At 42.3% G+C, this 27,380-nt stretch overlaps 1 protein-coding gene and 1 long non-coding RNA gene across 5 annotated transcripts in view; one reads left to right on the top strand and one right to left on the bottom strand.

Annotated features, from left to right (window-relative positions):
* The window catches only part of LOC125454051 (myosin light chain kinase, smooth muscle-like), a 399,944-nt gene that overhangs the window by 88,610 nt on the left and 283,954 nt on the right, over window positions 1–27,380 (bottom strand). For all 4 annotated transcript variants that reach the window (XM_059647275.1, XM_048534324.2, XM_048534323.2 and 1 more), the window contains 2 exons: window positions 2,632–2,682; window positions 604–731 (listed from right to left, as the gene is read on the bottom strand). In XM_059647275.1, the coding sequence (XP_059503258.1) occupies window positions 604–731; window positions 2,632–2,682 (179 nt within the window). The remainder of the gene's footprint in view (window positions 1–603; window positions 732–2,631; window positions 2,683–27,380) is intronic.
* LOC125454052 (uncharacterized) overlaps window positions 612–27,380 on the top strand; it is a 37,355-nt gene continuing 10,586 nt past the window's right edge. The window contains exons 1-2 of the long non-coding RNA XR_007247919.2: window positions 612–758; window positions 2,022–2,074. This is a non-coding gene — a long non-coding RNA (uncharacterized LOC125454052). The remainder of the gene's footprint in view (window positions 759–2,021; window positions 2,075–27,380) is intronic.

The raw sequence follows: 27,380 nt of genomic DNA, 5'->3' as shown, positions 1-27,380 counted from the left end.
GAGGGAAGCTGTGATATAATGGCAATATCACTTGACTAGACATCCATAAACCCATGTCAATATCTTCCGAAGAGTAAGAGGTTGAGTAGGTTGAGCCTGTACTCAATGGAATTTGAAGAATAAGACCTTATTGCAACCTAAGGTTTTTAGGTGTTTGACAGGTTAGATAGGGAGCAGTTGTTTCTCTTTGAGGAGTCGTCCTGGACCTGAGGACAGAATCTCAACATAAGGAGTCACCCAGTTAGGACAGAGGAGGAATTTCTTCTCTCAGAAGGAATCTTTGAAATTCTTTATGACAAAGAGCTATTGAGGCTTTGCCATTAAATATATTCAAAACTGATCATGGCAGATATTCAAGCAGTAAATGAATTAAGAATAATGAGGAAAGGCAGTGAAGTGAAATTGAAGATAATTCAATCAGTCATGATCTCATTGAATGGCAGAGTACACTCAATGAGCTGAATGATTGATTTCTGTTCCTCAGTCTTGCGGTCTAATGACGTTATTAGAACAGATATCCATTTGGGCTAATATTTTCCTTCTAGAGTGAACTCAACTTCCGACAGAAAATGTAAACATAAAAACAAACAGATAAAACCTTACCTGCTTTCTAAACTTTAGCCATGTGTAGCTGAGTGGCTGTGTTCCAGTGAGCTTGCAAAGTACTTCCACAGATTCTCCTGCACGGACTTTCATACTTCCTGGACATTGAAGTATCTGTGGTGGAATAGCTGTTGAAATGAACATCACATCAAAAGGTGAGGAACAAGTTGGTTGCTCTCTATCTCCAGGACAATTTTCATAAATTTGGAAAGATATTCTTTGCATTAATAAATCTGGACAAGGTTATGAAAGATTGAATATATTTTGGTTCTTAATTCATGGCTTCAAACAATGACAATTATGCTGCTGTTCAATCTTCCAGTTGGACAATTTACTCAGCAAACAAAAACGCATTCTCAGAAAAATTATTCAAAATTATTATGGAAAAATTTAATAGAAGTTTTATTTAAAATGCTGAACGACAGAATGATGAAATGCTTGGTAATTTTGTCTGACAGTTTTGTTCAGATTAGAGTGTTTGATCTATTTATGAAATAGAAAAGTCTCACGCTACTTAAATGGAGAAGCCAATATCACGATCTTTACAGGCTTAGTAGCCTGAAGATATGTAAATTGCCTTTAAATATTTTACTGACACCGTAACTGGTATGATTCTTGTTCAAGTTAATGAAACAAAGTTCACCATTTGCTTTCCTTGTCAAAATAGCATGAAACTCTGACATTCAGTGACATTACAGTTGATAACATAAACAATCCTATTTAGGCACTGCTTTATGTACTGCCAAGACTGTTTTATATATCAACTTTATTATGGAAGACCACATATCTTGTATGAAAAAGTATGACTGAGCAAACATGTGTTTGTAACAAAATAAATTGTAATTATATTTTGCTGCTCACTCTTAATAAATTATTTACTTAAGTTGTGAGGTTATATTCATTCACAGTCTCTGATGCTCTACTCAGCAAAACTTGAAGGAGCCGCCATTAGAGACTCATGTTTTTTGATTTTTAATCGGCCAGCATTTATTGCCTAAATTGCCCTAATTGTCCTGGAACTGAGTAGCTTGTTGGGCGATTTCAAAGAGTGGTCAAAAAGAAACAATACTGCTGTGGGCCTGAAGTCATAGGTACGACAGGCTGGGTAAGGATGGCAGATTTACTTGCCTACAGACCTGAATGGTTCACTAATTTCCGTACCTAGTATGGCCTGCATGTAACTTTGTCCCAAATAAGTGTGGTTACATGACCTCTGAAGTGGCTGAGTAAGTCACTCAGTTGTAACAAATTGCTTTCAAAAGGAAGGATCACCAACTCATGCCAACAAGTGCTGGTAATAAATACCAGGCTAGCCAGTGATGCCCATTTTCCAAAAGTTTAAAAAGTGGAAACTGTTTGTCACTTTGCTCTGACGAAACTAATATTTCCAAACTTTGAGCTTGTCTTTTCTCTTTCAGATCCTACTACACTATGCACTTCCATATTCACATGGAATTTCCCATTGGTGCAGGTTTCCTTTTTTTTACTTCAATAAGCTATTTCTTCCACTCAACTGTTCATTAAATCCATTAACTATAAACAACTCAATTATTGCATGACTGATCCACATACTTGTGCTAAAGTATATTAATTTAGACTCAATAGGCTCACGTTTGAACTTGCTGGCTTCATTCCCTTAAGTTCAAAAGCTCATGTTAGATTGAATAAACAAATACCCCAGAGTGTCCCAGCTGACTGTCTCAGGATATTTTTGTTGATCTGATAGTTAAAACTAGGAAATAGTTGGTGAAATTTAAGTTTCTTGTTTGATCAATTGTAAATTATTCACCAGCTGGGATATGTTAAAGTCAATTTTCCACAACAAGTACAAACATGTGAAAAGTAAGAAACAAACGCTTCATTGGGGGTCATGTCATTGGAGCTCTTTTACTTATAAGGCTGCAGACTGTAGAAATGGGAGGGAAATGTTATCAAAATTCTGTAATAACACAAGTTGCTATATGATAGTTTGGTAAAGAAGAAAACAAAGCAGAGTTAAACTTGCCCTCTTATTAAGAAACGTCTTACCTGGTTTGGGAGGAGTTTTTGGAGTTGGTTTCTTTTTTATGGTGGCCTCAACTAAAAGAAAGGATAAAGAATAAATTGAGGATGTCAAGACAAACATCTGAACATAGATCGACTGACTGTTTAAAATGGTTGTGCAGCATTTGGAAGTTAATTCAACTGAAAATATTTGAGCAAACAAATATCATTCCTCACTGTGATGAAAATACAATTATGAAACTGAAGTGTTGTTTTGGTTCTATTATCGATTACATTTATAAGATCAGAAAGTTATTAGAACTGACTTGCCATTCAAAAGATCAATATCAAAGGTCATGTTGAAGTAAATTCGTAGCATAGTTCAGACTTCCTGATGCCCACTTTTTCATTATGTGATGTTAACTGATTCCATCCAATGTATTTCTTATTTAAAAGCATCAAACACAGGACACAAGGAGGATATGTCGACTTTTACGAAATTCAGTCACCGACTGACTTAATACTGAGATGCAAACACTGCTGCTGCTGACTTCTCCCTTCAAGTGAATTGGTACATTGCAACACATATTCTGTTGTCATCCTATTAGTGGTAGCTTGCGTTAACCCGAATTTTTAAGAGAAATGGAAAAATGGTGGGCATAAGGATCTAAGTTAAAGATTAGCCATGACAGGGGCTAAATGGCTTAATTCTGTTCCCATATTCCCAATTCCCTTTTAATTAGCATCATTTTACTCAGTAATTTATCTCAAAGTATTACAGAAAGCATAATGGGTTTTAAAATTGAACACTTTTAGGCCAATTATCCCTTACTGTTCCTGCTAAAGGAACTAATGTTATCTCATGGCATGTCCAGAAAAAAAAGTAAATTAGTAAACAAAAATAGTCTTTTTTTGGTGTCATTTGATCCCTCAAAATCCTCAGAAATAGTGATAGATGTTAGATATCAAAACAAAGTTAGAATTAAATTAGAGTTCCTGCACTGAATATTCATCCTAAAGTGTTTATATTTTAGTCATGGCAGAATCAATATTTTTTGAAAATTCAGCATTATTTCATTACTGTTGTAATCTATGGGCCTGTCCAGGGTCAACAGCATGGAGGAAAAGGAATTCCCCAATACTTGAGCTTGATCTTCAAAAAAATGGCTGCCTGCACACCCCATTTTTGGTCATGGTGAGGGAGGCAGTGGGTTAAGTTGAAAGTTGGGTCAGGTGACTCATGAAGAGCTGAGAAGGCTGCCAGTTACTGAGGTATACTGGTTGGAAAGCATGCCTTGGGGCTCCAGCACATGTCCAAAAATTCAAATAAAACAATAACGTACAAACAGTCGTTCCAGCCTTCAACCCCTCCATTTCCTCACCCCACCAAAGTCCCCATGCCCTACCCATGTCAACTCATGCTACCTAATGCCTTCTACCTGTTCCCATAGCACCATATACTTCCTTTGCCATCCTATGCTCCTTTACACAAAGACCATGGCCCCTCATACCCCCATACCAATACACTGCTGACTTCCTCCTTCACCTACCAAGCCAATATACCTAGTTTCCAAGAGTATCCGCTCACACAGCCATAATTTACGATGCTCAGGATCACACATGGTTCCTTTTCTTAACCACTATATGTCATGCTGACTTCAACAAATTCTGTATATATATCCCCAACTCCCTCTGCTCCTGCACCCCTTTTAGATTTGAACCCTGTAGTTTATATAGGGTCTCCTCATTCTTTCTCCCAAACTCTACTATCTTGCACTTCTCTGCATAATCCTTTCTCAGATCATTCTGTCAACAATTCTATGTCTGTCACTGTCATGCTGACTATTTACTAATTCCCAAATTTTCACTTTATCTGAAAATATTGAAATTACTTTCTGTACACAAAGTCCAAGTCTTTGATGTATATCATGGGAAGCAGTAGGGCTAGCATTGATTCCTGGGGATCACCATTGCATACCTTCCTTCAGTACAATAAACAATCTTCCAGCACTAATATTTATTTCCTGTCCTACTGAACCAGCTTCATATCCATGTTGATACTACACTATGATCTTTGGTCTTCAATTTTCCTTCCCAAACCTAATATGTAGCACCCCACCAAACACCTTTTGGAAGTTCATTTACATGACACCAACTGTGTCGTCCTCATTCAATTTTTGTTGTCCTATTGAAAATCTTGATTATGTTCATTAAACTTGTCTTTAAAAAAATCTAGGCTGACTTTCCTTGATTTGCCTATAATTGTGCAAATTCCTTATATTTTTCTGGGATTACTGTTTCTAAAGTTTTCCCACTATGGGGTTAAACTGACTGGTCTGTAATTGCTGTTTAATTATTACACGTTTTGAATAAGGCTCCATTCCTCTACATCCAAGGAGGATTTGAACATTATGGTCAGTACCATTACAATTTTCATCTTTACTTCCCTCAGTAAGGTAGGATGCAATCCTGCAGATCTGGCGACTTCCTTGTATTATCACACTGACATCAGTCATATGCCCCTTTTTTGTGTTTTATCTTACTCTCTTATGCTCTTTTCTCTTCAGGAAGCTCTGATTTTCGAAGACCACCAATACTTCACTTCCATAAACCCTTCCCTCAGTCTATTGCTGCAGCATTACTTATCTACATCTCTGTCACCTCCAAATTCAAATGCTTCAATTTTCTTACTGATTTCCCAAGTTTCACTGACCATGGATTATTCAAATTCTACAGATTAATCATCCAAACTGCTGCTCAAACCCTATCCTGCAGTGGGTGCTATAACCATTTTGCCTTGTCTTTCCCAAATCTAAGAGGTTAACCATTTCTAAACACATATTTCAAGATCCATAACCTCAATTATTCAATGAAGAGGCCGTGGCCTTCTTAAAAAGGGATGAAGGAACCTGTAGAATCAAAAGAGTAGAGTGAACTCTGGGGTTCAGTTCCTAGAAGCTGGACAAATGAACACAAATAAACAGAGATAATGGGAACTGCAGATGCTGGAGATTCCAAGATAATAAAATGTGAGGCTGGATGAACACAGCAGGCCAAGCAGCATCTCAGGAGCACAAAAGCTGACGTTTCGGGCCTGGACCCTTCATCAGAGAGGGGGATGGGGGGAGGGAACTGGAATAAATAGGGAGAGAGGGGGAGGCGGACCGAAGATGGAGAGTGAAGAAGATAGGTGGAGAGGGTGTAGGTAGGGAGGTAGGGAGGGGATAGGTCAGTCCAGGGAAGACGGACAGGTCAAGGAGGTGGGATGAGGTTAGTAGGTAGCTGGGGGTGCGGCTTGGGGTGGGAGGAAGGGATGGGTGAGAGGAAGAACCGGTTAGGGAGGCAGAGACAGGTTGGACTGGTTTTGGGATGCAGTGGGTGGGGGGGAAGAGCTGGGCTGGTTGTGTGGTGCAGTGGGGGGAGGGGATGAACTGGGCTGGTTTAGGGATGCAGTAGGGGAAGGGGAGATTTTGAAACTGGTGAAGTCCACATTGATACCATATGGCTGCAGGGTTCCCAGGCGGAATATGAGTTGCTGTTCCTGCAACCTTCGGGTGGCATCATTGTGGCAGTGCAGGAGGCCCATGATGGACATGTCATCAAGAGAATGGGTGGGGGAGTGGAAATGGTTTGCGACTGGGAGGTGCAGTTGTTTGTTGCGAACTGAGCGGAGGTGTTCTGCAAAGCGGTCCCCAAGCCTCCGCTTGGTTTCCCCAATGTAGAGGAAGCCGCACCGGGTACCCTGCAACCGCAGGAAATGCTACACTTGTCCCCACACCTCCTCCCTCACCCCCATCCCAGGCCCCAAGATGACATTCCACATTAAGCAGAGGTTCACCTGCACATCTGCCAGTGTGGTATACTGCATCCACTGTACCTGGTGCGGCTTCCTCTACATTGGGGAAACCAAGCGGAGGCTTGGGGACCGCTTTGCAGAACACCTCCGCTCAGTTCGCAACAAACAACTGCACCTCCCAGTCGCAAACCATTTCCACTCCCCCTCCCATTCTCTTGATGACATGTCCATCATGGGCCTCCTGCACTGCCACAATGATGCCACCCGAAGGTTGCAGGAACAGCAACTCATATTCCGCCTGGGAATCCTGCAGCCATATGGTATCAATGTGGACTTCACCAGTTTCAAAATCTCCCCTTCCCCTACTGCATCCCTAAACCAGCCCAGTTCATCTCCTCCCCCCACTGCACCACACAACCAGCCCAGCTCTTCCCCCCCACCCACTGCATCCCAAAACCAGTCCAACCTGTCTCTGCCTCCCTAACCGGTTCTTCCTCTCACCCATCCCTTCCTCCCACCCCAAGCCGCACCCCCAGCTACCTACTAACCTCATCCCACCTCCTTGACCTGTCCGTCTTCCCTGGACTGACCTATCCCCTCCCTACCTCCCCACCTACACCCTCTCCACCGATCTTCTTCACTCTCCATCTTCGGTCCGCCTCCCCCTCTCTCCCTATTTATTCCAGTTCCCTCCCCCCATCCCCCTCTCTGATGAAGGGTCTAGGCCCGAAACGTCAGCTTTTGTGCTCCTGAGATGCTGCTTGGCCTGCTGTGTTCATCCAGCCTCACATTTTATTAACACAAATAAACAGATAAGTTCTATCAGAGATAATGGGAACTGCAGATGCTGGAGAATCCAATATAACAAAAGTGTGGAGCTGGATTAACGCAGCAGGCCAAGCAGCATCTTAGGAGCACATTCTGCAGTGTGGTAGAAAGCTGAGGCAAAAGGCCATGCAAATGGTTAATAAAAAAGTCTTTAGGGGTATGATAACTCAGGGAAAGTCACCTTGTTGCAAAGATCACTTTTACTTTTTGAACTGTGGACTTCAAACATGGGAAAAGGTACTGCTCTAACCAATTGACTGAAAGAATATGTTGCAGTTACTAACAAAACAAGTACCTTGTTGAGGAGACAGTGGGAAGAAAAGCCTGGAAGAGAACAGTCAACATTGAAGGCATCATAGCCAAACCGTGTCGAGCAAACTCCTTCTCCCCAGGGTAGATTGGGGCAGAGGAATTTCCCAGACTCAACCTCAAAATTAAAAAAAAAGACCCTGTATTCATGCTGGATGTACAGGAGGTCTGTCAATCTAAAACCTTATTTTCAAATTTAGTGGTAGACTGAAAAGTTTCCAAATAGTCCCACAAAATGTGAGCAAGCTTACAATCCCCCTATTTTAAAAAGGACATCCATACCCCTGGAGGGTGAGCAGGACCCTTCTTTTCAATTTTCGACCAGCAATACGAGGCAAGTCCTTGAACAGATCCATAATTGCTAAGGACGCTGCCTCACCCAGACTTAAGAGGCTTGTATTCCTTGCAAGTTGAGCAGGAGGTCTGGATACCCTTTCCTTACTTTGAGAATTTACCAAAGAGATTTGAGATGTTTCTACGTGCCCCCTGAGCCGATCACAAACCTGCCTCACCCAGATGAAAAGCAGCAGGCACATCAATCAAACCTAGACCAGCCCCTGTGAGTGAGAGTCCCACACTTACAGGAATGAGGAGGGATGCAGAAAGGTCACAAGCCAGAAAGACAAATTTAAACAGTGAGAAATCTATAACCCTGCTGGATGGGCTGGTGGCCTGGTTGGACAACGCCATCTCTCAGACCTGATACGGAGAATAAGACAGGTCTCAAAAAGCCATACAGATAGTGTGGGAGATGCCTCACCAACTCATGGAGCTACAAGCCCCAAAGCTGCAGCAGTTGAAAAGCCACCTGAAGAGGGTCCCAAATACAGCTTGAGAACAAAACCCTGCCCAAAGTAGCATGTCAGCGAAGGTCTGTAATACTGATGCACTGCCACTGACGCAAACACAGGGGAATTCTAGCACGATTAAAACCCAAGTTATACACACAGCCCAGTGAACATGAGAGTTTATCAGAGGATGGAGCTATTTGAGGGTAGCCAGGAGGGATCAGGTGGGAAAAAGAGGGACTGGAACATTTTCCAATTGAAACACCAACTGTCTGGTTGGCAGACCCTGAAATTCTAAATGTCTGGTTGGCACACCTGATCCAATGGCAGTGGGAGAATGTGGACACCCTCCGAAGGAAACTTACAACAATTTTCAGCGAGTCAACTGGAGAGTAACTCATGAGCAGTCCATGACATGGATGGACAGGAGAACCCACGCTAATAAATCAAAGGGCATACCAGGTCATCCCTGATAAGCTCATATGGATCAAGCAGGAAATCCAACCTATGTGGGGACCCCAATATATTTGAGCTGTAGCTGTGCTGGAGGTTTCCAAATGCACTAGTCCTGGAGCCAGGCAAAACAATATAGCTCCACTTTACTGACTGGGAAGTAAATGTTATGACCAGGACCAACTCCATTCTCAAGCCACAGATTGAAGAGTGTGAAGACAGGTTCAGCCACTCAGCCTACTCAACCTGTAGATCAGGATTATTTACATTAGAAAGACAAAGGTTGGAGGGGGGACCTGATTTAAGTCTACAAAATCATGAGAGGTATAGGCAGGGTGGTTAGCAAGAAGACTTTTTCCCAGAGTGGGGGCATCAATTACTAGGGATCACAATTTCAAAGTGAGAGGGGAAAAGTTTAAGGGAGATACGTGTGGAAAGTTCTTTACGCAGATGGTAGTGGGTGCCTGGAACACATTGCCAGTGGAGGTGATGGCATCATTTAAAATGTATCTGGACAGATACATGCATGGGTAGGGAGCAGAGGGATATTGATCCTTGGAAAGTAGGTGACAGGTTTAGAGAGAGGATCTGGATCAGCGCAGGCTTGGAGGGCCGAAGGGCCTGTTCCTGATTAGTCAGGACACCTTGTTAGCTGAACCCTACGTCTCAGTCACATGGTTCAATCTGCCAGTTTATTCAAATTATACTCTTCAAATATATACCTTTGGATTTCGTTCAATGTTCTGCTTGCAACAGCAGAAGACAGCACATAGTAACAAGCTCCAGGTTTGGCTAAACTCCAATGACAATATCTCACGAAAATCTGAAAGAAACATGCATTTTGCCTGCAAAATGAACCATCCCTAGTTTACATTTCCACCACCTCAACTAATAATTTGACTGCATCTGAGCCCCTTCAAAAGGAAGCCTTCTGTGCCCAGCCAACTGAAGGAACCTTAGCTGGATATTGAATTATTGGATTCTCTAATTCATCTGAATCCGTTCTGATAGCTTTGATTTTAAGTACGTTGTGGATTTTCTCTGTAGGATCACAATGCCCTCCCAGTGGTTTGTATTGATATGAAAAAGAACCCCAAATCCCATGGATACAGTGCAGCAAATGAAAATGATCCCACAGCACAAATACATAAGGGGCAAATTCATACTTAGCATGAGGTGTTAAACATTGTCTGTTGACTACCGTGGTGCAACAATGCAGGAAAATCTTCCATTGTCTGATGCAATCAGAAGACTGGTTTCCTAATACAATAGTATTTGAACCTAGCCACTGTTACTTTGATGAATTCCCACTGGGGAGGGATGTGGATATTTCAAACCTTTGCCCATTTGAGGGTTACGTGATGTTGCCAAGTGATGCCCAAACCAACAGGGGAAATGTAAAACTGATCAGGTTGTCAGGACCACATTTTCACAGAAAAGGACAGCATTGTTTCACTGATCAAACGTGGTTGGACTGTGTCTGAAATATACAAAGGAAGATTTACTGTCAGACATCTTGATCAACAGGAAAATGTTTGATGTGGTTGTATTATGTTTGATATGAAACATTATAAAAGAAGATGAAATTGAAGGAACTTTTCTGCAGCCAGGAGGGGGGCCAGGACTAGGCAATATGATTCAGGTCAACAATCAATGGCAGATGGGCCAAGGGAACTGGGGACTGTAAGTGGTCTATCAAGTCATTGTGACCTTGGTTAAATAGATTAGGATCATTTTCATTGGAAAGACGAAGGTTGAAAGGGGACCTGATTGAGGTCTACAAAATCATGAGAGGTATAGATAGGGTGGATAGCAAGAAGTTTTTTCGGCAGAGTGGGGTACTCAATTACTAGGGATCACAATTTCAAGGGGAGAGGGGAAAAGTTTAAGTGAGATATGCAAGGAAAGTTCTTTACGCAGAGGGTGCCTGGAACGCGTTGCCATTGGAGGTGGTGGAGGCAGGCACGATTGTGTCATTTAAGATGTATTTAGACAGATACATGCATGGGCAGGGAGCAGAGGGATACAGATCCTTGGAAAGTAGGTGACAGGCTTAGATAGAAGATCTGGGTCGGCGAAGGCTTGGAGGGCCGAAGGGCCTGTTCCTATGCTGTAATTTGCTTTGTTTGGTTCTTTGTTCTTGGTCTGGAGGGCTCTGCAGTCACCAAGGAGGGTCAAGTATGCTTGGCCTGGGTTGTGAATAATCTTCAGATATCATCCAAAGGGCAAACCATGTGAAGGATCATAAGTTATTGGCCAAACATGAAGGGTTTTGGAGCTGAGAGGGTTAAGGTCACCTGAGCATAATAATGAATTCCAGCTTATGGCAGAAAAGTGAGGTTTTGCCTTTGGTTTATCTATCAAGGTTGTTTTCCTATTACATGTGGTGAGTGGGAGCTGAGGTTAAATAGTGCAGGGATTAAATCAGACAAACTAAGCAAGGTGTTGTGTTAGTTAATCAAGTTAAAAGGCTTTGTATCAGGACATCTATTTTATTTTATAAATGCATTTTATTGAACATGTTTGTGGTTGAGCTAAGACCTGCATCTGGGTCTGTACAATTTTGTTTCATATAAAATCCTAAATCCAAGAATCATTGTGAGGATTTGGGCAAATACAATACAGACTACATTTAAACAGAGGAAAGAAGACAGTAAGAGAATTATAAAAACCAGTCCCTTTTATGGACTGGTGACGGGGATACAAAGAATAACTCAGTTCACCTCTAACTCCTATCCACGAAACTAATCAGAACCAACAATTAGATCAGTTGCCTATTATACATTTCAATCAATAATTTGGTATCCCTTTTGTGCAAGAGGTGGTGCAGGAGGGAGGGGTTCAGATATTTGGGACATTGGGACTGGTTCTGGGGGAGGTGGGACTGTTACATATCGGATGGTCTACACCTGGGCAGGACGAGAACCAATGTCCGAGGGGTTGCTTTTGCAAACAATGTTGGGTAGGGTTTAAACTAATGTGACAGGGGTATGGGAACCAAATGAGGGGGTTAGTGGATGGTAAGGAGGTAGAAACTAAAGCCTGTAAGGAACGAGATAATGAAGTCAATGTGACTAAGGGGAAGAGTAGGCAGTGAGCATACGATGAACGCAAAGGGACAGGTGGTCTGAGGTGCATTTGTTTTAATGCGAGAAGTGTAGTAGGTAAGGCAGATGATCTTAGGGCTTGGATAAGGACCTGGGAGTGTGATGTTATTGCTATTACTGAGACTTGGTTTAAGGATGGGCAAGATTGGTAACTAAATATCCCAGGATATCGATGCTTCAGGCAGGATAGAGAGGGAGGTAAAAGGGGTGAAGGAGTTGCATTACTGGTCAAAGAAGATATCTCAGCTGTGCTGAAGGAGGGCACTATGGAGGACTTGAGAGTGAGGCAATATGGACAGAGCTCAGAAATAGGAAGGGTGCAGTAACAATGTTGGGGCTATACTACGGGCCTCCCAACAGCAAGCGTGAGATAGAGGTACAAAAATGGAGACAGATTATGAAAAAGTGTAGGAGCAACAGGGTGGTGGGGATGTGAGATTTTAATTTTCCCAACATTGGCTGGGATTTACTTAGTGTTAGGGGTTCAGATGGAGCATACTTTGCAAGGATCATCCAGGAGAGTTTTATAGAGTAGTATGTAAACAGTCCAATTCGAGAAGGGGCCATATGTTGGGGAATGAGCCCGGCCAGGTGGTTGAAGTTTCAGTAGGGGATTACTTTGGGAATAGTGATCACCATTCTGTAAGTTTTACAATACTCATGGACAAAGACGAGAGTGGTCCTAAAGGAAGTGTGCTAAATTGGGGGAAGGCCAACTGTAGCAAACTTCAGCAGGAGCTGAGGAATGTGGATTGGGAGCAACTGCTTGAGGGTAAATCCACATTTGATATGCGGGAGGCTTTTAAAGAGATGTTGATTAGAGTGCAGGATAGACGTGTCCCTGTGAAAATGAGGGATAGAAAGGGCAAGATTAGGGAACCATGGATGACAGGTGAAATTGGGAGACTAACAAAGGGGAAAAAGGAAGCATACATAAGGTCTAGGCAACTGAAAACAGACAAAGCTTTGGAAGAATATCGGGAAATATTCTGAAATGAGGAATTAAGAGGGCTAAAAGAGATCATGAAATATCTTTAGCAAACAGGGCTAAGGAAAATCCCAAAGCCTTTTATTTGTACATAAGGAGCAAGAGGGTAACGAGAGAAAGGGTTGGCCCACTCAAGGACAAAGGAGGGAAGTTATGTGAGGAGCCGGACAAAATGAGTGAGAATCCTAATGAGTATTTTACGTCAGTATTCACTGAGGAGAGGGACATGACGGCTATTGAGGTTAGGGATAGATGTTTGATTACTCTAGGTAAAGTCAGGATAACAAGGGGGTAAATGTTGGGTATTCTAAAAGGTATTAAGGTGGACAAGTCCCCAGGTCCGGATGGGATCTATCCCAGTTTACTGACGGAAGCAAGAGGGAAATAGTTGGGGCCTTAACAGATAACTTTGCAGCATCCTTGAGCATGGGTGAGGTCCTGGAGGAGTGGAGAATTGCTCATGTTGTCCCCTTGTTAAAGAGTAGCAGGGTTAATCCAGGTAATTATAGACCAGTGAGCCTGATGTCAGTGGTGGGGAAGCTGCTGGAGAAGATACTGAGGGATAGGATCTGTTTACATTTGGAAGAAAATGGGCTTATTAGTGATAGGCACCATGGTTTTGCGCAGAGAAGATCATGTCTTACCAACTTGATAGAATTCTTTGAGGAAGAGACAAGGTTGATAGAGGAGGGAAGGGCTGTAGATGTCATATACATGGACTTCTCAAAGGCATTTGATAAGGTTTCCCATGGTAGGCTGATGGAAAAAGTGAAGTTGCATGGTGTCTAGGGTGTACTAGCTAGATGGATAGAGAACTGGCCGGAAAACAGGAGACAGAGAGTTGTAGTGGAAGGGAGTTTCTCAAAATGGAGAACAGTGACCAGAGGTGTTCCACAGGGATCTGAGTTGGGACCACTGTTGTTTTTGACATACATAAATGATCTGGAAGAAGGTATAGATGGTCTGATTAGCAAATTTGCAGATGACACTAAGATTGGTGGAGCAGCAGATAGTGAAGGGGACTGTTGGAGAATGCAGTAGAACATAAATAGATTGGAGAGTTGGGTGGAGAAATGGCAGATGGAGTTCAATCCAGGCAAACACGAGGTGATGCATTTTGGAAGATCCAATTCAAGAGCAAAATATACGGTAAATGGAAAAGCCCTGGGAAAAATCAATGCACAGAGCAATCCGGGTGTTCAGGTCCATTGTACGCTGAAGGTGGCAACGCAGGTGGATAGAGTGGTCAAGGCGGCATACAACATGCTTTCGTTCATCGGACAGGGTATTGAGTACAAGAGTTGGCAGGTCATGTTACAGTTGTATAGTACTTTGTTTTGACCACATTTGGAATACCGTGTGCAGTTCTGGTCGCCACATTACCAAAAGGATGTGGCTGCTTTGGAGAGGGTGCAGAGGGAGTTCACCAGGATGTTGCCTGGTATGGAAGGCATTAGCTATGAAGAGAGGTTGAGTAGATTAGGATTATTTTCATTAGAAAGTCGGAGATTGAGGGGGGACCTGATTGAGGTCTACAAAATCATGCGAGGTATAGACGGGGAGACAGCAAGAAGCTTTTTCCCAGAGTGGGGGATTCAATTACTTGGGGTCATGATTTCAAGGTGAGAGGGGAAAAGTTTAAGCGAGATATGCATGGAAAGTTCTTTATGCATAGGGTGGTGGGTGCCTGGAACATGTTGCCAGCGGAGATGGTAGAGGCAGGCACGATAGCATCATTTAAGATGTATCTAGACAGATCCACGAATGGGCAGGGAAGAGGGATACAGATCCTTGGAAAGTAGGCGACAGGTTTAGATAGAGGATCTGGATTGGCGCAGGCTTGGAGGGCCGAAAGACCTGTTCCTGTGCTGTAATTTTCTTTGTTCTTTGTTAATCCAAGTGGCACAATTTAAAAACAGGCCTAAAATACTAAAATTGTGCATCCTTCAACTACAGCAAACTGTCCACCGTCATGACCTATAACTAAGGTCCTAAACTGAAGACTGAAGGTGCAAACAAGAATGGAGAAGGATGCTAAATCTTCTGGATTACATTAGCATTGTGAGGCCACCATAAGTGCAGTAATTTAAGGATACGGCCGACCAGCATATCTTCATGTTGCCCACATTCAGAAGCCACAAGAATGATAGAGAGGGCCAGATGAAGTCCCTTGAGGTTGAGAGGGAGATTTCTGACCAAAATTTGTCCATTTGATTGGGTCATCAGCTGGCCTATTTCTTTCAGAAATTATTGTCAAATGCCAAGTCTTTGGTCTCATGTTAAACTAGAATAGTTCAATCTCTAGTACTTTTCATCAGAAGTTCAAGTATAGACTGAGTTTACACCACCTGATGTGTCTTAGCTGCTTCTTTGAGTAGTCAGGCTTACCCCCACAACCCGTTTTCTAATGTAACCCTGCAAATGCTCAAGTAGCCATTGAACTACCCTTAAGTAGAATCAGTTTCCATCACTATTTGACATGTAGAATTCTAGGTCCTGACAACATGATAAATGAGAAAGGTTCTGCTCATCTAGATGTTTTTGCCCATGATTACAAATCTATTATTTATACTTTGGACCCAGTAGCCAGAGATAATAGTTTTCATCATTTACTCATTATGTTACCTCTTAATCTTCTCTGTTCCAAGGAATGCTTTCTCAATATTTTTACCTTTCCCAATTTTAATGTGGAAGTCAGATACAAAGTGTGTTTCTTTCCTATGTTTAGCACTGAGAAATGCCAGAGATTTCAGTCATTAAAAGAGATTAATCATTATTTTTTATGAGGAGAAAGATTGAAACATATTGCAAAATCTATCCAGTTTGTTCAGATTAGTAAAATAAACATTCATTTTACTTACTTTTAATAATTTTATATAAATAAAACTAATTTGCCCAACCAGAGTAGTTATTTTTTCAAAACATTCATTTAGGTGCTACCCAATACTTCATTAATTCAGATATTGAATAGAATTGGGAGTGAACTCATGCTGCAACTGTACAAAACGCTAGTGCGGCCTCATTTGGAATAATACGTGCAGTTCTGGTCGCCCCATTACAGGAAGGATGTGGAAGCATTGGAAAAGGTGAGAGGAAGAACAGGTTAGGGAGGTGGGGATGAGCCGGGCTGGTTTTGGGATGCATTGGTGGGAGGGGAGATTTTGAAGCTTGTGAAGTCCACATTGATACCATTGGGCTGCAGGGTTCCCAAACAGAATATGAGTTGCTGTTCCTGCAACTTTCCCCAATGTAGAAGAAGCCACAACGGGTACAGCGGATGCAGTATACCACATTGGCAGATGTGCAGGTGAACATCTGCTTGATGATGAAAGTCATCTTGGGGCCTGGGATGGGGATGAGGGAGGTGGTGTGGGGTGCAAGTGTAGCACTTTACCATTCACAACCTCATCACTTTAGGTGACCTCCCACCCACAGCCTCCAACCTCATTGTCACCCAACCCCGCACCGCCCGTTTCTATCTCCTTCCCAAAATCCACAAACCTGACTGCCCCGATCGACCCATTGTCTCCGCCTGCTCCTGTCCCACCGAACTCATCTCCACCGATCTGGACTCCATTTTCTCCCCCTTGGTCCTGGAACTCCCTACCTACGTCTGTGACACCACCCACGCCCTCCAACTTCTTCAGGGCTTCCAATTACCCAGTCCCCAACACCTCATTTTCACCATGGACGTCCAGCCCCTATACAGCTGCATTCCCCATGCAGATGGCCTAAAGGCACTCCGCTTATTCCTGTCCCACAGGCCCGACTAGTCTCCCTCCACCGACACCCTCATCCGCCTAGCCGAACCCATCCTCACCCTCAACAACTTCTCTTTGGATTCCTCCCACTTCCTACAGACAAAGGGGGTGGCCATGGGTGCCCGCATGGGTCCAAGCTATGCCTACCTCTTTGTAGGTTACGCCCCTACACTGGCCCTAAAGTCCACCTCTTTCTCCGTGACATTGTTGAGCGTATCGGCGATGCCTCGTGCTCTGAAGAGGAGATCGAACAATTCATCCACTTCACCAAAACCTTCCACCCCAACCTCAAGTTCACCTGGACCATCTCCAACACATCCCTCAACTTCCTGGGCCTCTCCGTCTCCATCTCAAGCCCACCGACTCCCACAGCTACCTAGAATGCATGTCCTCCAACCCACGTTCCTGCAAAAATTACATCCCCTATTCCCAATTCCTTCGCCTCTGCCGCATCTGCTCCTAGGCTGAGGCATTCCACTCCCGTACATCCCAGATGTCCTCGTTCTTCAAGGAGCTCGACTTCCCCCCCGCAGCGGTTGCGAATGCCCTTGACCGTGTCTCCCGCATTTCCCGCAACTCATTCCTCACACCCCGTCCCCACAATAACCGCCAAAAGACATTTCCCTAGTCCTCACATACCACTCCACCAATCTCCGGATACAAAGCAATCACCCTCCGACACTTCCGCCATCTACAATCCAACTCCACCACCAAATACATTTTTCCATCCTCACCCTTGTCTGCCTTCTGGAGAGACCACTCTGTCCGGGACTCCCTTGTCCGCTCCACACTCCCATCCAACCCCACCACACCCGGCATTTTCCCCTGCAGCCGCAGGAAGTGCTACATTTGCCCCCACACCTCCTCCCTCACCCCCATCCCAGGCCCCAAGATGACTTTCCACATCAAGCAGATGTTCACTTGCACATCTGCCAATGTAGTATACTGCATCTTCTGTACCCGTTGTGGCTTCCTCTACATTGGGGAAACCAAGTGGAGGCTTGGGGGCTGCTTTGCAGAACACCTCCGCTCGGTTCGCTATAAACAACTGCACCTCCCAGTCGCGAACCATTTTAACTCCCCCTCTCATTCCTTAGACGACATGTTCTTCTTGGGCCTCCTGCAGTGCCACAATGATGCCACCCGAAGGTTGCAGGAACAGCAACTCATATTTCACTTGGGAACCCTGCAGCCCATTGGTATCAATGTGGATTTCACAAGCTTCAAAATCTGCCCTCCCCCCACTGCATCCCAAAACCAGCCCAGCTCATCCCCGCCTCCCTAACCTGTTCTTTGACTCACCTATCCCCTCCTCCCACCTCAAGCCGCACTTCCATTTCGTACCAACTAACCTCATCCCGCCCCCTTGACCTGTCTGTCCTCCCTGGACAGACCAATCCGCTCCCTGCTTCTCTCCTCTCCACCTATCTTCTCCTCTATCCCTATTTATTTCAGAACCCTCTCCTCAACCCCTTTTCTGATGAAGGATATAGGCCCGAAACATCAGCTTTTGTGCTCCTGAGATGCTGCTTGGCCTGCTGTGTTCATTCAGCTTCACACTTTGTTATCTCAGATTCTCCAGCATCTGCAGTTCCCATTATCTCTGTCTCTCTCATGTAGCAGAGTCCTCCATCCAGTATAAATGTTCTTCATACTGTTTCACTCTCACCCCACTCCCCAGGGCTAGTCATATTTGGCTTTTTGTAATTATCTCTCTGCCAAGCCTTCCTTCTCTATCTGAGAATAATTACGCCTGCATTAGCCAAAGTCCTGAATGCATACCCTACTGGACGTTTCTCTCCATTAATTTTTTGTAATTACCTCTCTGCCATAATTATTCAGTTCATATTTCATCTCTTCACTTGCTGTTCAGCTGTTGACCCCTTACTTACACAGTTTGATGCTTTTGATCACCTGCAAATACTTGTTATTCAGCCATTCAACATTCTGCTCACACTACTTGCACTTAATCTCTTGAGAATCTTAATTACCTAGAATTATCTTGCCATTGTCTCTCTGCCTATAATCTGTGCCTTTATGCTTCCCTCCATTTCACCTGATGAAAGAGGAGCACCCCAAAAGCACGTGATTTCCAATAAACCTGTTGATCTATAACCTGATATTATGTGACTTCTGACTTTATTATCTGTAAGCAGATTAGCAGGATTTGTGATCTGTTTTTATTGCAAAAATTTACTTCTGTAAAGGTATTGGTGGAACTTCTTTGCTCCAGATATGGCTGCCAAACGTTCCTTCTCTATCTGGGCATACTTACACTCTGCAGTAGCCAAAGTCTTGGGTGCATATGCTACTGGGCATTCTTCTCCATTGGGTCACCTATGAGCTAATACTACCCCAATGCTATACACGGAGGCATTACATGTCAAGATCAGATCTCATTTGGGATCATAATGTGCCAACACCTTAGAGAATAATAGTTGTTTCTCTATTTCCCTGAAAGCTATGGCTTGGCTACACGACCCGCTGACACTTTTTTAAAAGAGTTGATGCAAAGGTGCCAGGGTAGAGGCCAGGTTATGTATAAACTTTACATAATAATTCACCAGCCCAAGGCAAGAGGTGGTACAGATGTAGGAATCCTCACTTTATCTTCCAGCGTGTGTAACCCGATCTTGTCAACTCTGTAGCACAAATAGGTAACTTCCGTTGTCTGGAACAACATTTCCACTTCTAAGGCAAATTTCCTTTTTAAGAAACAACTAAAGACTATATCCAAATTCTCTAAGTGCTCCTTATTGGTCTTCCTTGTTATTTGCACATCATCAAGATAAATGACAACCTGGGTAGACCTTGTAAAATGTTCTCCGTTGTTCATTGCAAAATTGCATAGGCAGTTCTCATATATTGGTACAAACCCTTATTGGGTTTAATTCCGGGAATACTCTTCACCACAATTGCAAGTATGCATAGTTCATCTCTAGATTCGTTAAGGACCTCCTCTGCTAGCTTTATGTACAAGTCCTCAATGTGAGGGACTGGGTATTTATTCAGCACAAAGTGGTTTATTGTTTGTTTTAAACTCCTTAAAGGTGAATCAATCTGTTGAGATTCACAATCGGTCCAACTGGTGCTGCCCATTCCATAAACTGTACTGGTTTGATGATTCCTTCACTTTCCAGCCTCCTGATTTTTGCTCCACACTTGCCCATAAGGCAAATGGCACAGGGCAGGCCTTGCAGAATCATGGAATTGCTTCCTGGTCAACACGTAAGGTGAACTTAGCTCCATTGTCCCTAGTCCTTCCTGAAAAAATTCCAGGTATTTAATTAGGGCCTCACTCAGGCAAGCATTTTCTAATCAAAAAATGGGTTTGAGCATTTTACTGCAATCAGTGGTAACTGAACCAGCTGCTTCTCATAAGAGATCAGAACCAAAGTTACACCATTAATCTGTAAACATTCCCCAGTATGGGTTCTCAGTCTAGACACGGTCTTGTGCAAACTTAAGGGTTGGAGTCCAGAGTAAATTTTCTTAAAGACTGGTTCATTGATATTGTTGCACCAGTATTGACCTCTATTAGAGCTGGGTGACCATTTAACCAAACATTTATTTTGATTGGTTCTGATTAGGATGTTGCTAAGCAATTTAACTGGTCCAAACCAGATGAAAGTGGACTTTCCAGAGGGTGTACTATCCTGGATAATGGCCTATGAGTTATCTTACTCAATTTAGGTCTAGTGGGACTCTTTTGCTGCCGGGTCCACAAAGCAGCAGCAACTTCAATGGCTTACTAGCCTGGATCCTGAAGAAAATGTTAACTCTTTGCCTGACGCTTGCCTTTGTTTTGGGGTTTTGCTGTGGGCTGGAGTCCCTCTGTTCAGGATGCAATTGTCTTTACTCAACTGGTGTCCCCCAACCTCAGTCGGACTGGCGAGGGTGTCCTCTTCTATCATAATACCCTGTAACTCATGTGCTCTGCTTGTCAAATGTTTTAATGATAAAGCCAGCGAGTAGGCACTTTTGTATGCTTCCGTCATTAACCCACTCTCTCTTTCCCTTTGAAATAACTCCACAGAGGGTGGTATCTATCACCAACTCACCTTTTATTTGTATATGCCAGGTCTTTGACCCTGATCCAACTCCCTCATAGCCAGCTCTCAGAATGAACAGGATAACAGCTGCTGACACTCCTGTTTATATCTGTCAGTCAGGTTTCCCTGATTGGACCAGATTAAAACAACTCCAATAAGGGAACTCATATTCTATGAGGTTCATCTGGCTGACCTCATTATATTCACTATAACACTGTTGAAGTGGAATCAATCAATTATTAAGTTAACCATGCATGGTTACAGGAGTTCAGTGCTAGGCATGCATTCACATGAATTCAGAATTTTTTTTACAGGGCTGTACTGGCTACAAAATTGAAAGCTAATGAGTCTTAATGAAAATAATTACATTGTAAGACTTACCTATAATTTAAATCTGTATAAAAACAAAATCTACCATGTTCTTTTTGGATTGCTCCATGGGCCTTAGTTCATGTGCTGATAATGAGCCAACATAAGAACATCTTAAGAACCACAACTATTAATTAGACCTTTTCAAGTTTTTGACTTTACTAGGCTTTCTATCTTACAAAAAAATAGTAAGATTATGTTTTCCTTAAAGGGAATCCTTCTCATCAGCCCATAGGGGCAGGTGTAAGATATGTCTGTGCTTTCAAATGGTGTTGACTGAAACATTTCTGTTCTCTTACACTCTATCAACCTCATTCAGGAATTCAACAGGAATACCCATCATCTTTACTTACATATTCACAAGACAAAAACACAATGTGGATAGCAATTCCTTTTGGTAAGTTAGCTAGTTAAGGCCTTCTTTCTGCGTAACACATTTTACCAGTACTTCCAAGATTCCTGCAGCTGAGTCAGATGTTCAGTGTGATTTTCACATCAGACCTCAAAAATATCTTTAAAGAATTGTAACTAATCCTCATATAACCTGCTTAGGCATGTTAGATTAGCACGGTAACCAAATATTCTATTGAATTCAGGCATACAAAACTAAAAGCCTAATGTGTCAACTTTTGGGAGTTCTTTTATGAACAACAATTGGTTTCTGGAAGAAGGTAACAAGATCTCCTGATGCTTTATGGTTAGCTGTCATAAACTGGGATTTTTCCAGGAGAAGCTGTATAATTTGAAATTTTGTAGATCAGGAAAAGCTTTGTGAACAGGGCCAAATTGTGACATCATCATGCAGTGCCCAAATAAAAATTGAGATAAAACATCTGGTAATAGGTGAAAACTGCACACTTGCTTCTGATGTTAATGTTGAAGTTAGGCACACTTTGTGCTTTGCTTGCAATACATTATTTGTCTCAATTAAAATGTTTAACTGAACACTCATTTTCCATCATAAGTGTCCATGTTTTTAGGCTGTGTAGCTTCTTTGGAATATTTTACTGAACAAAAGTCTGCTGCTTGTTTGTATTTTGTGGGGGCATGTAAAGGTTAAAGCTACAACTTGAGAGATGCCCTTTTTTGGTAATATTGAAAATGGCTATAAATATCTGTCAAGGAAGTGGTTGAATACACAGGTTGTTAAATTCTCATCATAAATGATTACTGTCTAAAAAAATCACTGGAATTCATTGCAATTACTTTATGCCAAACTGCTATCAATGAATTAAATAATTTGCCAAGTAGACTGAACATCTACTTGTCATCAATTCCAATTTACTAACATTGTCTTTTGAACTAGTTAGAATTAAGATAGATAAACTCATTTATTTACAAGCAGACATCTGGAAAAAACACTACACTTTTTTGGGAATAAAAATTAAGTGAAGCTACACCAATGTTTTAAGCAGACATCATAAAATATTTTTCATCTAGATTAGCCATAAATCAACAGTTTTAACAAAAGAAATGGAGACAAACATACAAAAACATCCATTTACAACATTTAGCAATCACAGTGCTACAGTTACTTTTACCGAAATGATGTTCTATGGAAATTGAACATTCTGTTCAGAGTGGTGATGTTGCTATTAGTGGTCTCAGACTATTTAAAATCATCACTGTCTACTCTTTGAAGTTGCTTCATACAAATTATGCAAATAGAATGGATACATTTTAGAGACAGCTAGCTAAGTGCATGAGAGAGAAAGGAACAGAAGTAGATGTTGATAAGAGATGAAGTTAGATGGAGGAGGTTCACATATTGCATTAATACTAGCACTGGCCTCTTGCACCAAATGAACACAGGACTGTGGGTGGTAAAATCCTTTATAATTCAATGAATTGCAATTATGAAAGAAATTTTAAAAAGCTCCGTGTTAAAATTGTTGGATAATTGGAATTGTTTGAGCAAAAACAATCTGAATTAACGAGATGTGAATTGCATAACAATAACTTTAGTTTGTTCAGCTTTTGAAGTATCGCGCGCAATTCTGGTCTTCCTGTTATAAGAAGGATATTGTGTAACCAGAAAAGATTTACAAGGATATAGTCAGGGCTGGTGGGTTTGAGCTGTAGGGGGAGACGGAATATGCTGGGGCTATTTTCCCTTACAGATGTGACCTTACAGAGGTTTATAAAATCATGAGGGGCAATGGATAGGATAAGTAGGCAAGGTCTTTTTCCTGCGGTGGAGAAGTTCAAAACTAGAGGCTATAGGTTTAAGGTGTGAGGGGAATGATTTAAAAGGGACTTAAGGGGAAAAGCAGAGGGTGGTGCATGTATAGAATAAGCTACCACAGGAAGTGGTGGAAGCTGATACAATTATAACATTTAAAAGTCATCTCGATGGCTATATGAGTAGGAAGGGTTGAGAGGGATTTGGGCCAAATGCTGGCAAATGGGACTAGATTAATTTAGGATATCTGGTCAGCACAGGCGAGTTGGACTGAAGTGTCTGTTTCCATGCTGTACTTCTCTATGGCCTCCTCCATACTGTGTGTAGCTCCTTGACTTGATAGGAGAACAGCGCTACGTTTTCTACTTCTGAAGGCAATGACTGATGAGACAGCTGCTGGAGACCGGCAAGATGAAGCCATCAATCTCCTTCCAAAAGTGGACCCACGTAAAGCAGAGATGAGGTGAAACAGCTTCTCTCAGTTGTTGGTATTTGGAATTCTCTTCATCAGTGAGCAGGGGACACTAGGTTACTCAATATATTTAAGGCATAGTCAGATAGATTTTTGATTGAAAAGTCAGTCAACATTTCTAAGGGAGGTGGGGTGCAGACAGACGAGTGGATTTGAAATCATAATCAGATTACAATGTTGTCTGCTCTAACGTTGAGTTCAACAGTATCAGACTGTAACCTCTGCCCCTAATATTTACTTTACAGCTTTTGGCTTTAGTGCTTTGTTTTTCTATTTTCTTCACTTTTGGATAGTGCCTGTTTATCATTCTGCTATTCAAATCTCATCCGGATATATCTTTTCATTTGTCCCCACATAGCACCCTTTGCACTATCATCCCTTTTGCCTTTTAATCTCTTTATCCTTTCACCTAATCACGGACCTTCCACTTTGTTGCAAGTGATTTGGAGTACAAGAGTACAAAAGTCTTTCTGCAACGTACAAGGGCTGGTGAGATCCCATCTGGAGGATCAGAATAGTTTTGGTCCCCTTATTTAAGGAAAGATGTCATTTCATTACAGGCAGAATAGAGAAGGTTTATTTGAATGATCCCTGGTATGGAGGGATTGTCTTCTGAGCAAGGGTGGGACAAGCTGGGATTCTATTCATTCGAGTTTGGAAGAATGAAAGGTAATTGAAACAAATAGGATTCTTAAGAGTTTAGGACTAGATGACAAGGTAAAAACAGAAAGAACTGATGATGCTGTAAATCAGGAATAAAAAGGAAGGGTCACTGGACAGTTAACTCTGTTTTTTTTACTGGCATTGATGCTGCCAGATCTGCTGCGCTTTTCCAGCAATTTTGTTTTTGAACCAGAAGACAAGACTTCAGAATAAAGGGACATCAATTTAAAACTGAAACGAGAAGGAATTTCTTCCCTCAGACGGTTACAAGCCTTTGGAATTCCTTGCCACAAACGACTCTCGGGGTAGAGCACTTGTGAATATTTAAGGCTGCGATTGATAGATTCTTGATTAGTAGGACAATCAAGGACTATAGGGAAACATGGGAAAGTGGACATGAGGAATGGGGGAATCAGCCAATATCCTACTGAATGGTGGAATAGGCTCAAAGGGCCAAATAGTTCACTGATATTCCTATTTCTTATGGTCTTATTCCTATAACACCTCTTCATATTACACCTGAAACCTAACTTGCAGCTTGAAATATAGGAAAATTCTATGCATTATAATCATAAAATTATTTCCATTAAAAGATGTGACTAAATTATACCATGAAATTGCAATCTTTGAAAGTTTTGGAAAGTAAATTAAATTCAATAAGAAAAAAATTGCTGATTTAACATTGTACGGTAAACAGATCTTCAGTTTCAACACTAAAGGTTTTGGGATAGATTTTGGTCTGGGCTCCTTTTAGCATCTCACATCTAACATGCACAAATTGAGAGGAGGTTGCTGTACAGGCCTTATCAAATGTAATAATGTGAAAGCTTGTGGGTGAGCACCAAATGATTTATTGAACATTGCCATGGAGAGAAATCAGTCAGAGAAGACAGTCTCTGAAACTATGCAGAACTGGACACCGGTTTCCCATAATCTGACAGTGACATAGCATTCTTCACAAATGCTCTGCAAATATCCTGAAGGTTAAAGGCATTATTCCTTGTTCTCAACATCACCCCAAAGTTCTTTCACAGTACCCCTTTTGACCGTGAGCATTTAACAACAAACCAGTTGTGAAGCAACAATACCTAGAATTTAATTTACAGGTTGTATTGGAGATCCATTTTGAGGTATACAAGACAAGTTGGGATGAATTTCATGTACATAAGGGAGACTGAAGGACATTCTGAAGACAATAGCAGAGGCGAGGGTACAAAAACGCCTCCATTACTTCCAAGCCTGGTATTTCCCATTTTATATCACTTTGACTCTAATATGGAGTTTCTTCTTAGCATGAACCATGCTCTGTTTCTTCACACATTTTCTATTGGTGGATTTTCAGGGAGCTCATTTCTTCCCAAACCCCATAGGCGCCTTTGATTTTCTGTAATGCTTTCCCTAACTGTGGCTGATTATTTTCCTATATATTTTGCCCTGGGCATTCTCTCACACTGTTTCAGCTTCTGTCTGGGCTTTCCTTTGCTGTGCTTCCAAAAAAGTGTCACATCAGACTCAAAATATTAACATTGTTGCTCTGTCCATGGGTGCTGCCGGATCTGCTGAGTTTCTCCAGCACTTTCTATTTTTATTTTGTTCTCTTTCCAAGTTTGTTCCCATGCGTCCTAGAATTCCACATTTGAATCCCTCCAATTAGGTTTCCTACTCTGCCACAGTACCAAGATGGCATTTAGCCAGGATGCAAATGGAAAGGCAAACAATCCCCTTCTGATCTTTCTCAACCTATCTTTAACTTTTAACACAGTTAATTGCACCATTCTCCTCCAAAATCTTCCTACCGTCATTCAGCTCAGTGTGGCTGCACATATCAGAGCAAAAGAATAACCATTAATAGTTTTCTTCCCAGTCCTACACAGTTACCCTTGTGCTTCCTGAGGTTCTCTTTAAAACCCCTCAGATTTAGGGTGACATGGTGACTCAGTGGTTAGCACTGCTGTCTCACAGCACAAGGGACCCAGGTTCGCTTCTAGATTTGGGCACCTGTATGTGGGGTTTGCACGTCTCCCCGTGTCTGCTTAGGTTTCCTCCTGGTGCTCCAGCTCCCTCCCACAGTCCAAAGATATGTAAATTACGTGGATTGGCTATTTTTTCCTGTAGTGTCCAGGTTAAGTGGATTATCCATGGTAAATGCAGGGCAACATACATAGGGATGGGCGGTGGTGTGGATGGAATGGTCTTCAGAGGGTCGGTACAGATTCGATGTACCAAATGGCATCTTTCTCTAATGCATGGATTCTATGATTCTCATCCACATGCTGTGCCTTAGCAACATGATTCAAAATTAACAGTTTCCATATGAATGCTGATGATACCCAGTTCTGTGTCACCACCACCTCACTTGACCTGACCACTGTTAGTACATTGTTAAGACTGCTTATCTGACATCTTGTGCTGGACGAGTAGAAATTTATCTAATTAAATACTGGGAAGACTGAAGACATTGTCTTTGGTTCCCACTCAAAACTCCATTCTCTAGTTACCAACTCTGGCAGTTATCCAAGGATGAAACAGTTTGTTTACAATCTCAATGTCACATTTGACGAGGGATGGGATTTCAGTCACTATCTGTGCCATCACTGAGGCCACCTGCTTTTAGCTTTGTAATAGTGCCTGACATTGCCACCACTTCAGTTTACCCACTGCTGAAACTCTCATCCATACTCTAGTTACCTCCAGAGCTGGCTGCTCTAATGCGCATGTGGTCCGCTTCCAGTTCTTAGCCTCCGTTTCAAAACAATGGCAAAGCTTCTCTCCTCCCCAAATCACCCCCTTCACTCCTAATACCCTCTAGACATCTGTGCTCCTTTAACTCCTGCCTCTCCATCATCACAATTCTAATTACAATACCATTGGCAGCCATGCCTTCGTCTACTTGGGCCCTTAGCTCTGGAATTCTCTCCCTGAAGGCTTCTGCCTCTGTATCTCACTTTTTATCTTTAAGACACTCCTTAAAATTGACAAGGCTTTTCTGGCCACCTTGCCTAAAATTTCATAATGAGAACCAGTGG

Source organism: Stegostoma tigrinum, chromosome 7 (genome assembly GCF_030684315.1).
Source record: "Stegostoma tigrinum isolate sSteTig4 chromosome 7, sSteTig4.hap1, whole genome shotgun sequence".
Classification (NCBI taxonomy): Eukaryota; Metazoa; Chordata; class Chondrichthyes; order Orectolobiformes; family Stegostomatidae; genus Stegostoma; species Stegostoma tigrinum.
Note: the sequence above shows the minus strand (reverse complement) of the source record. Positions and strands in the feature narration are given on the sequence as shown.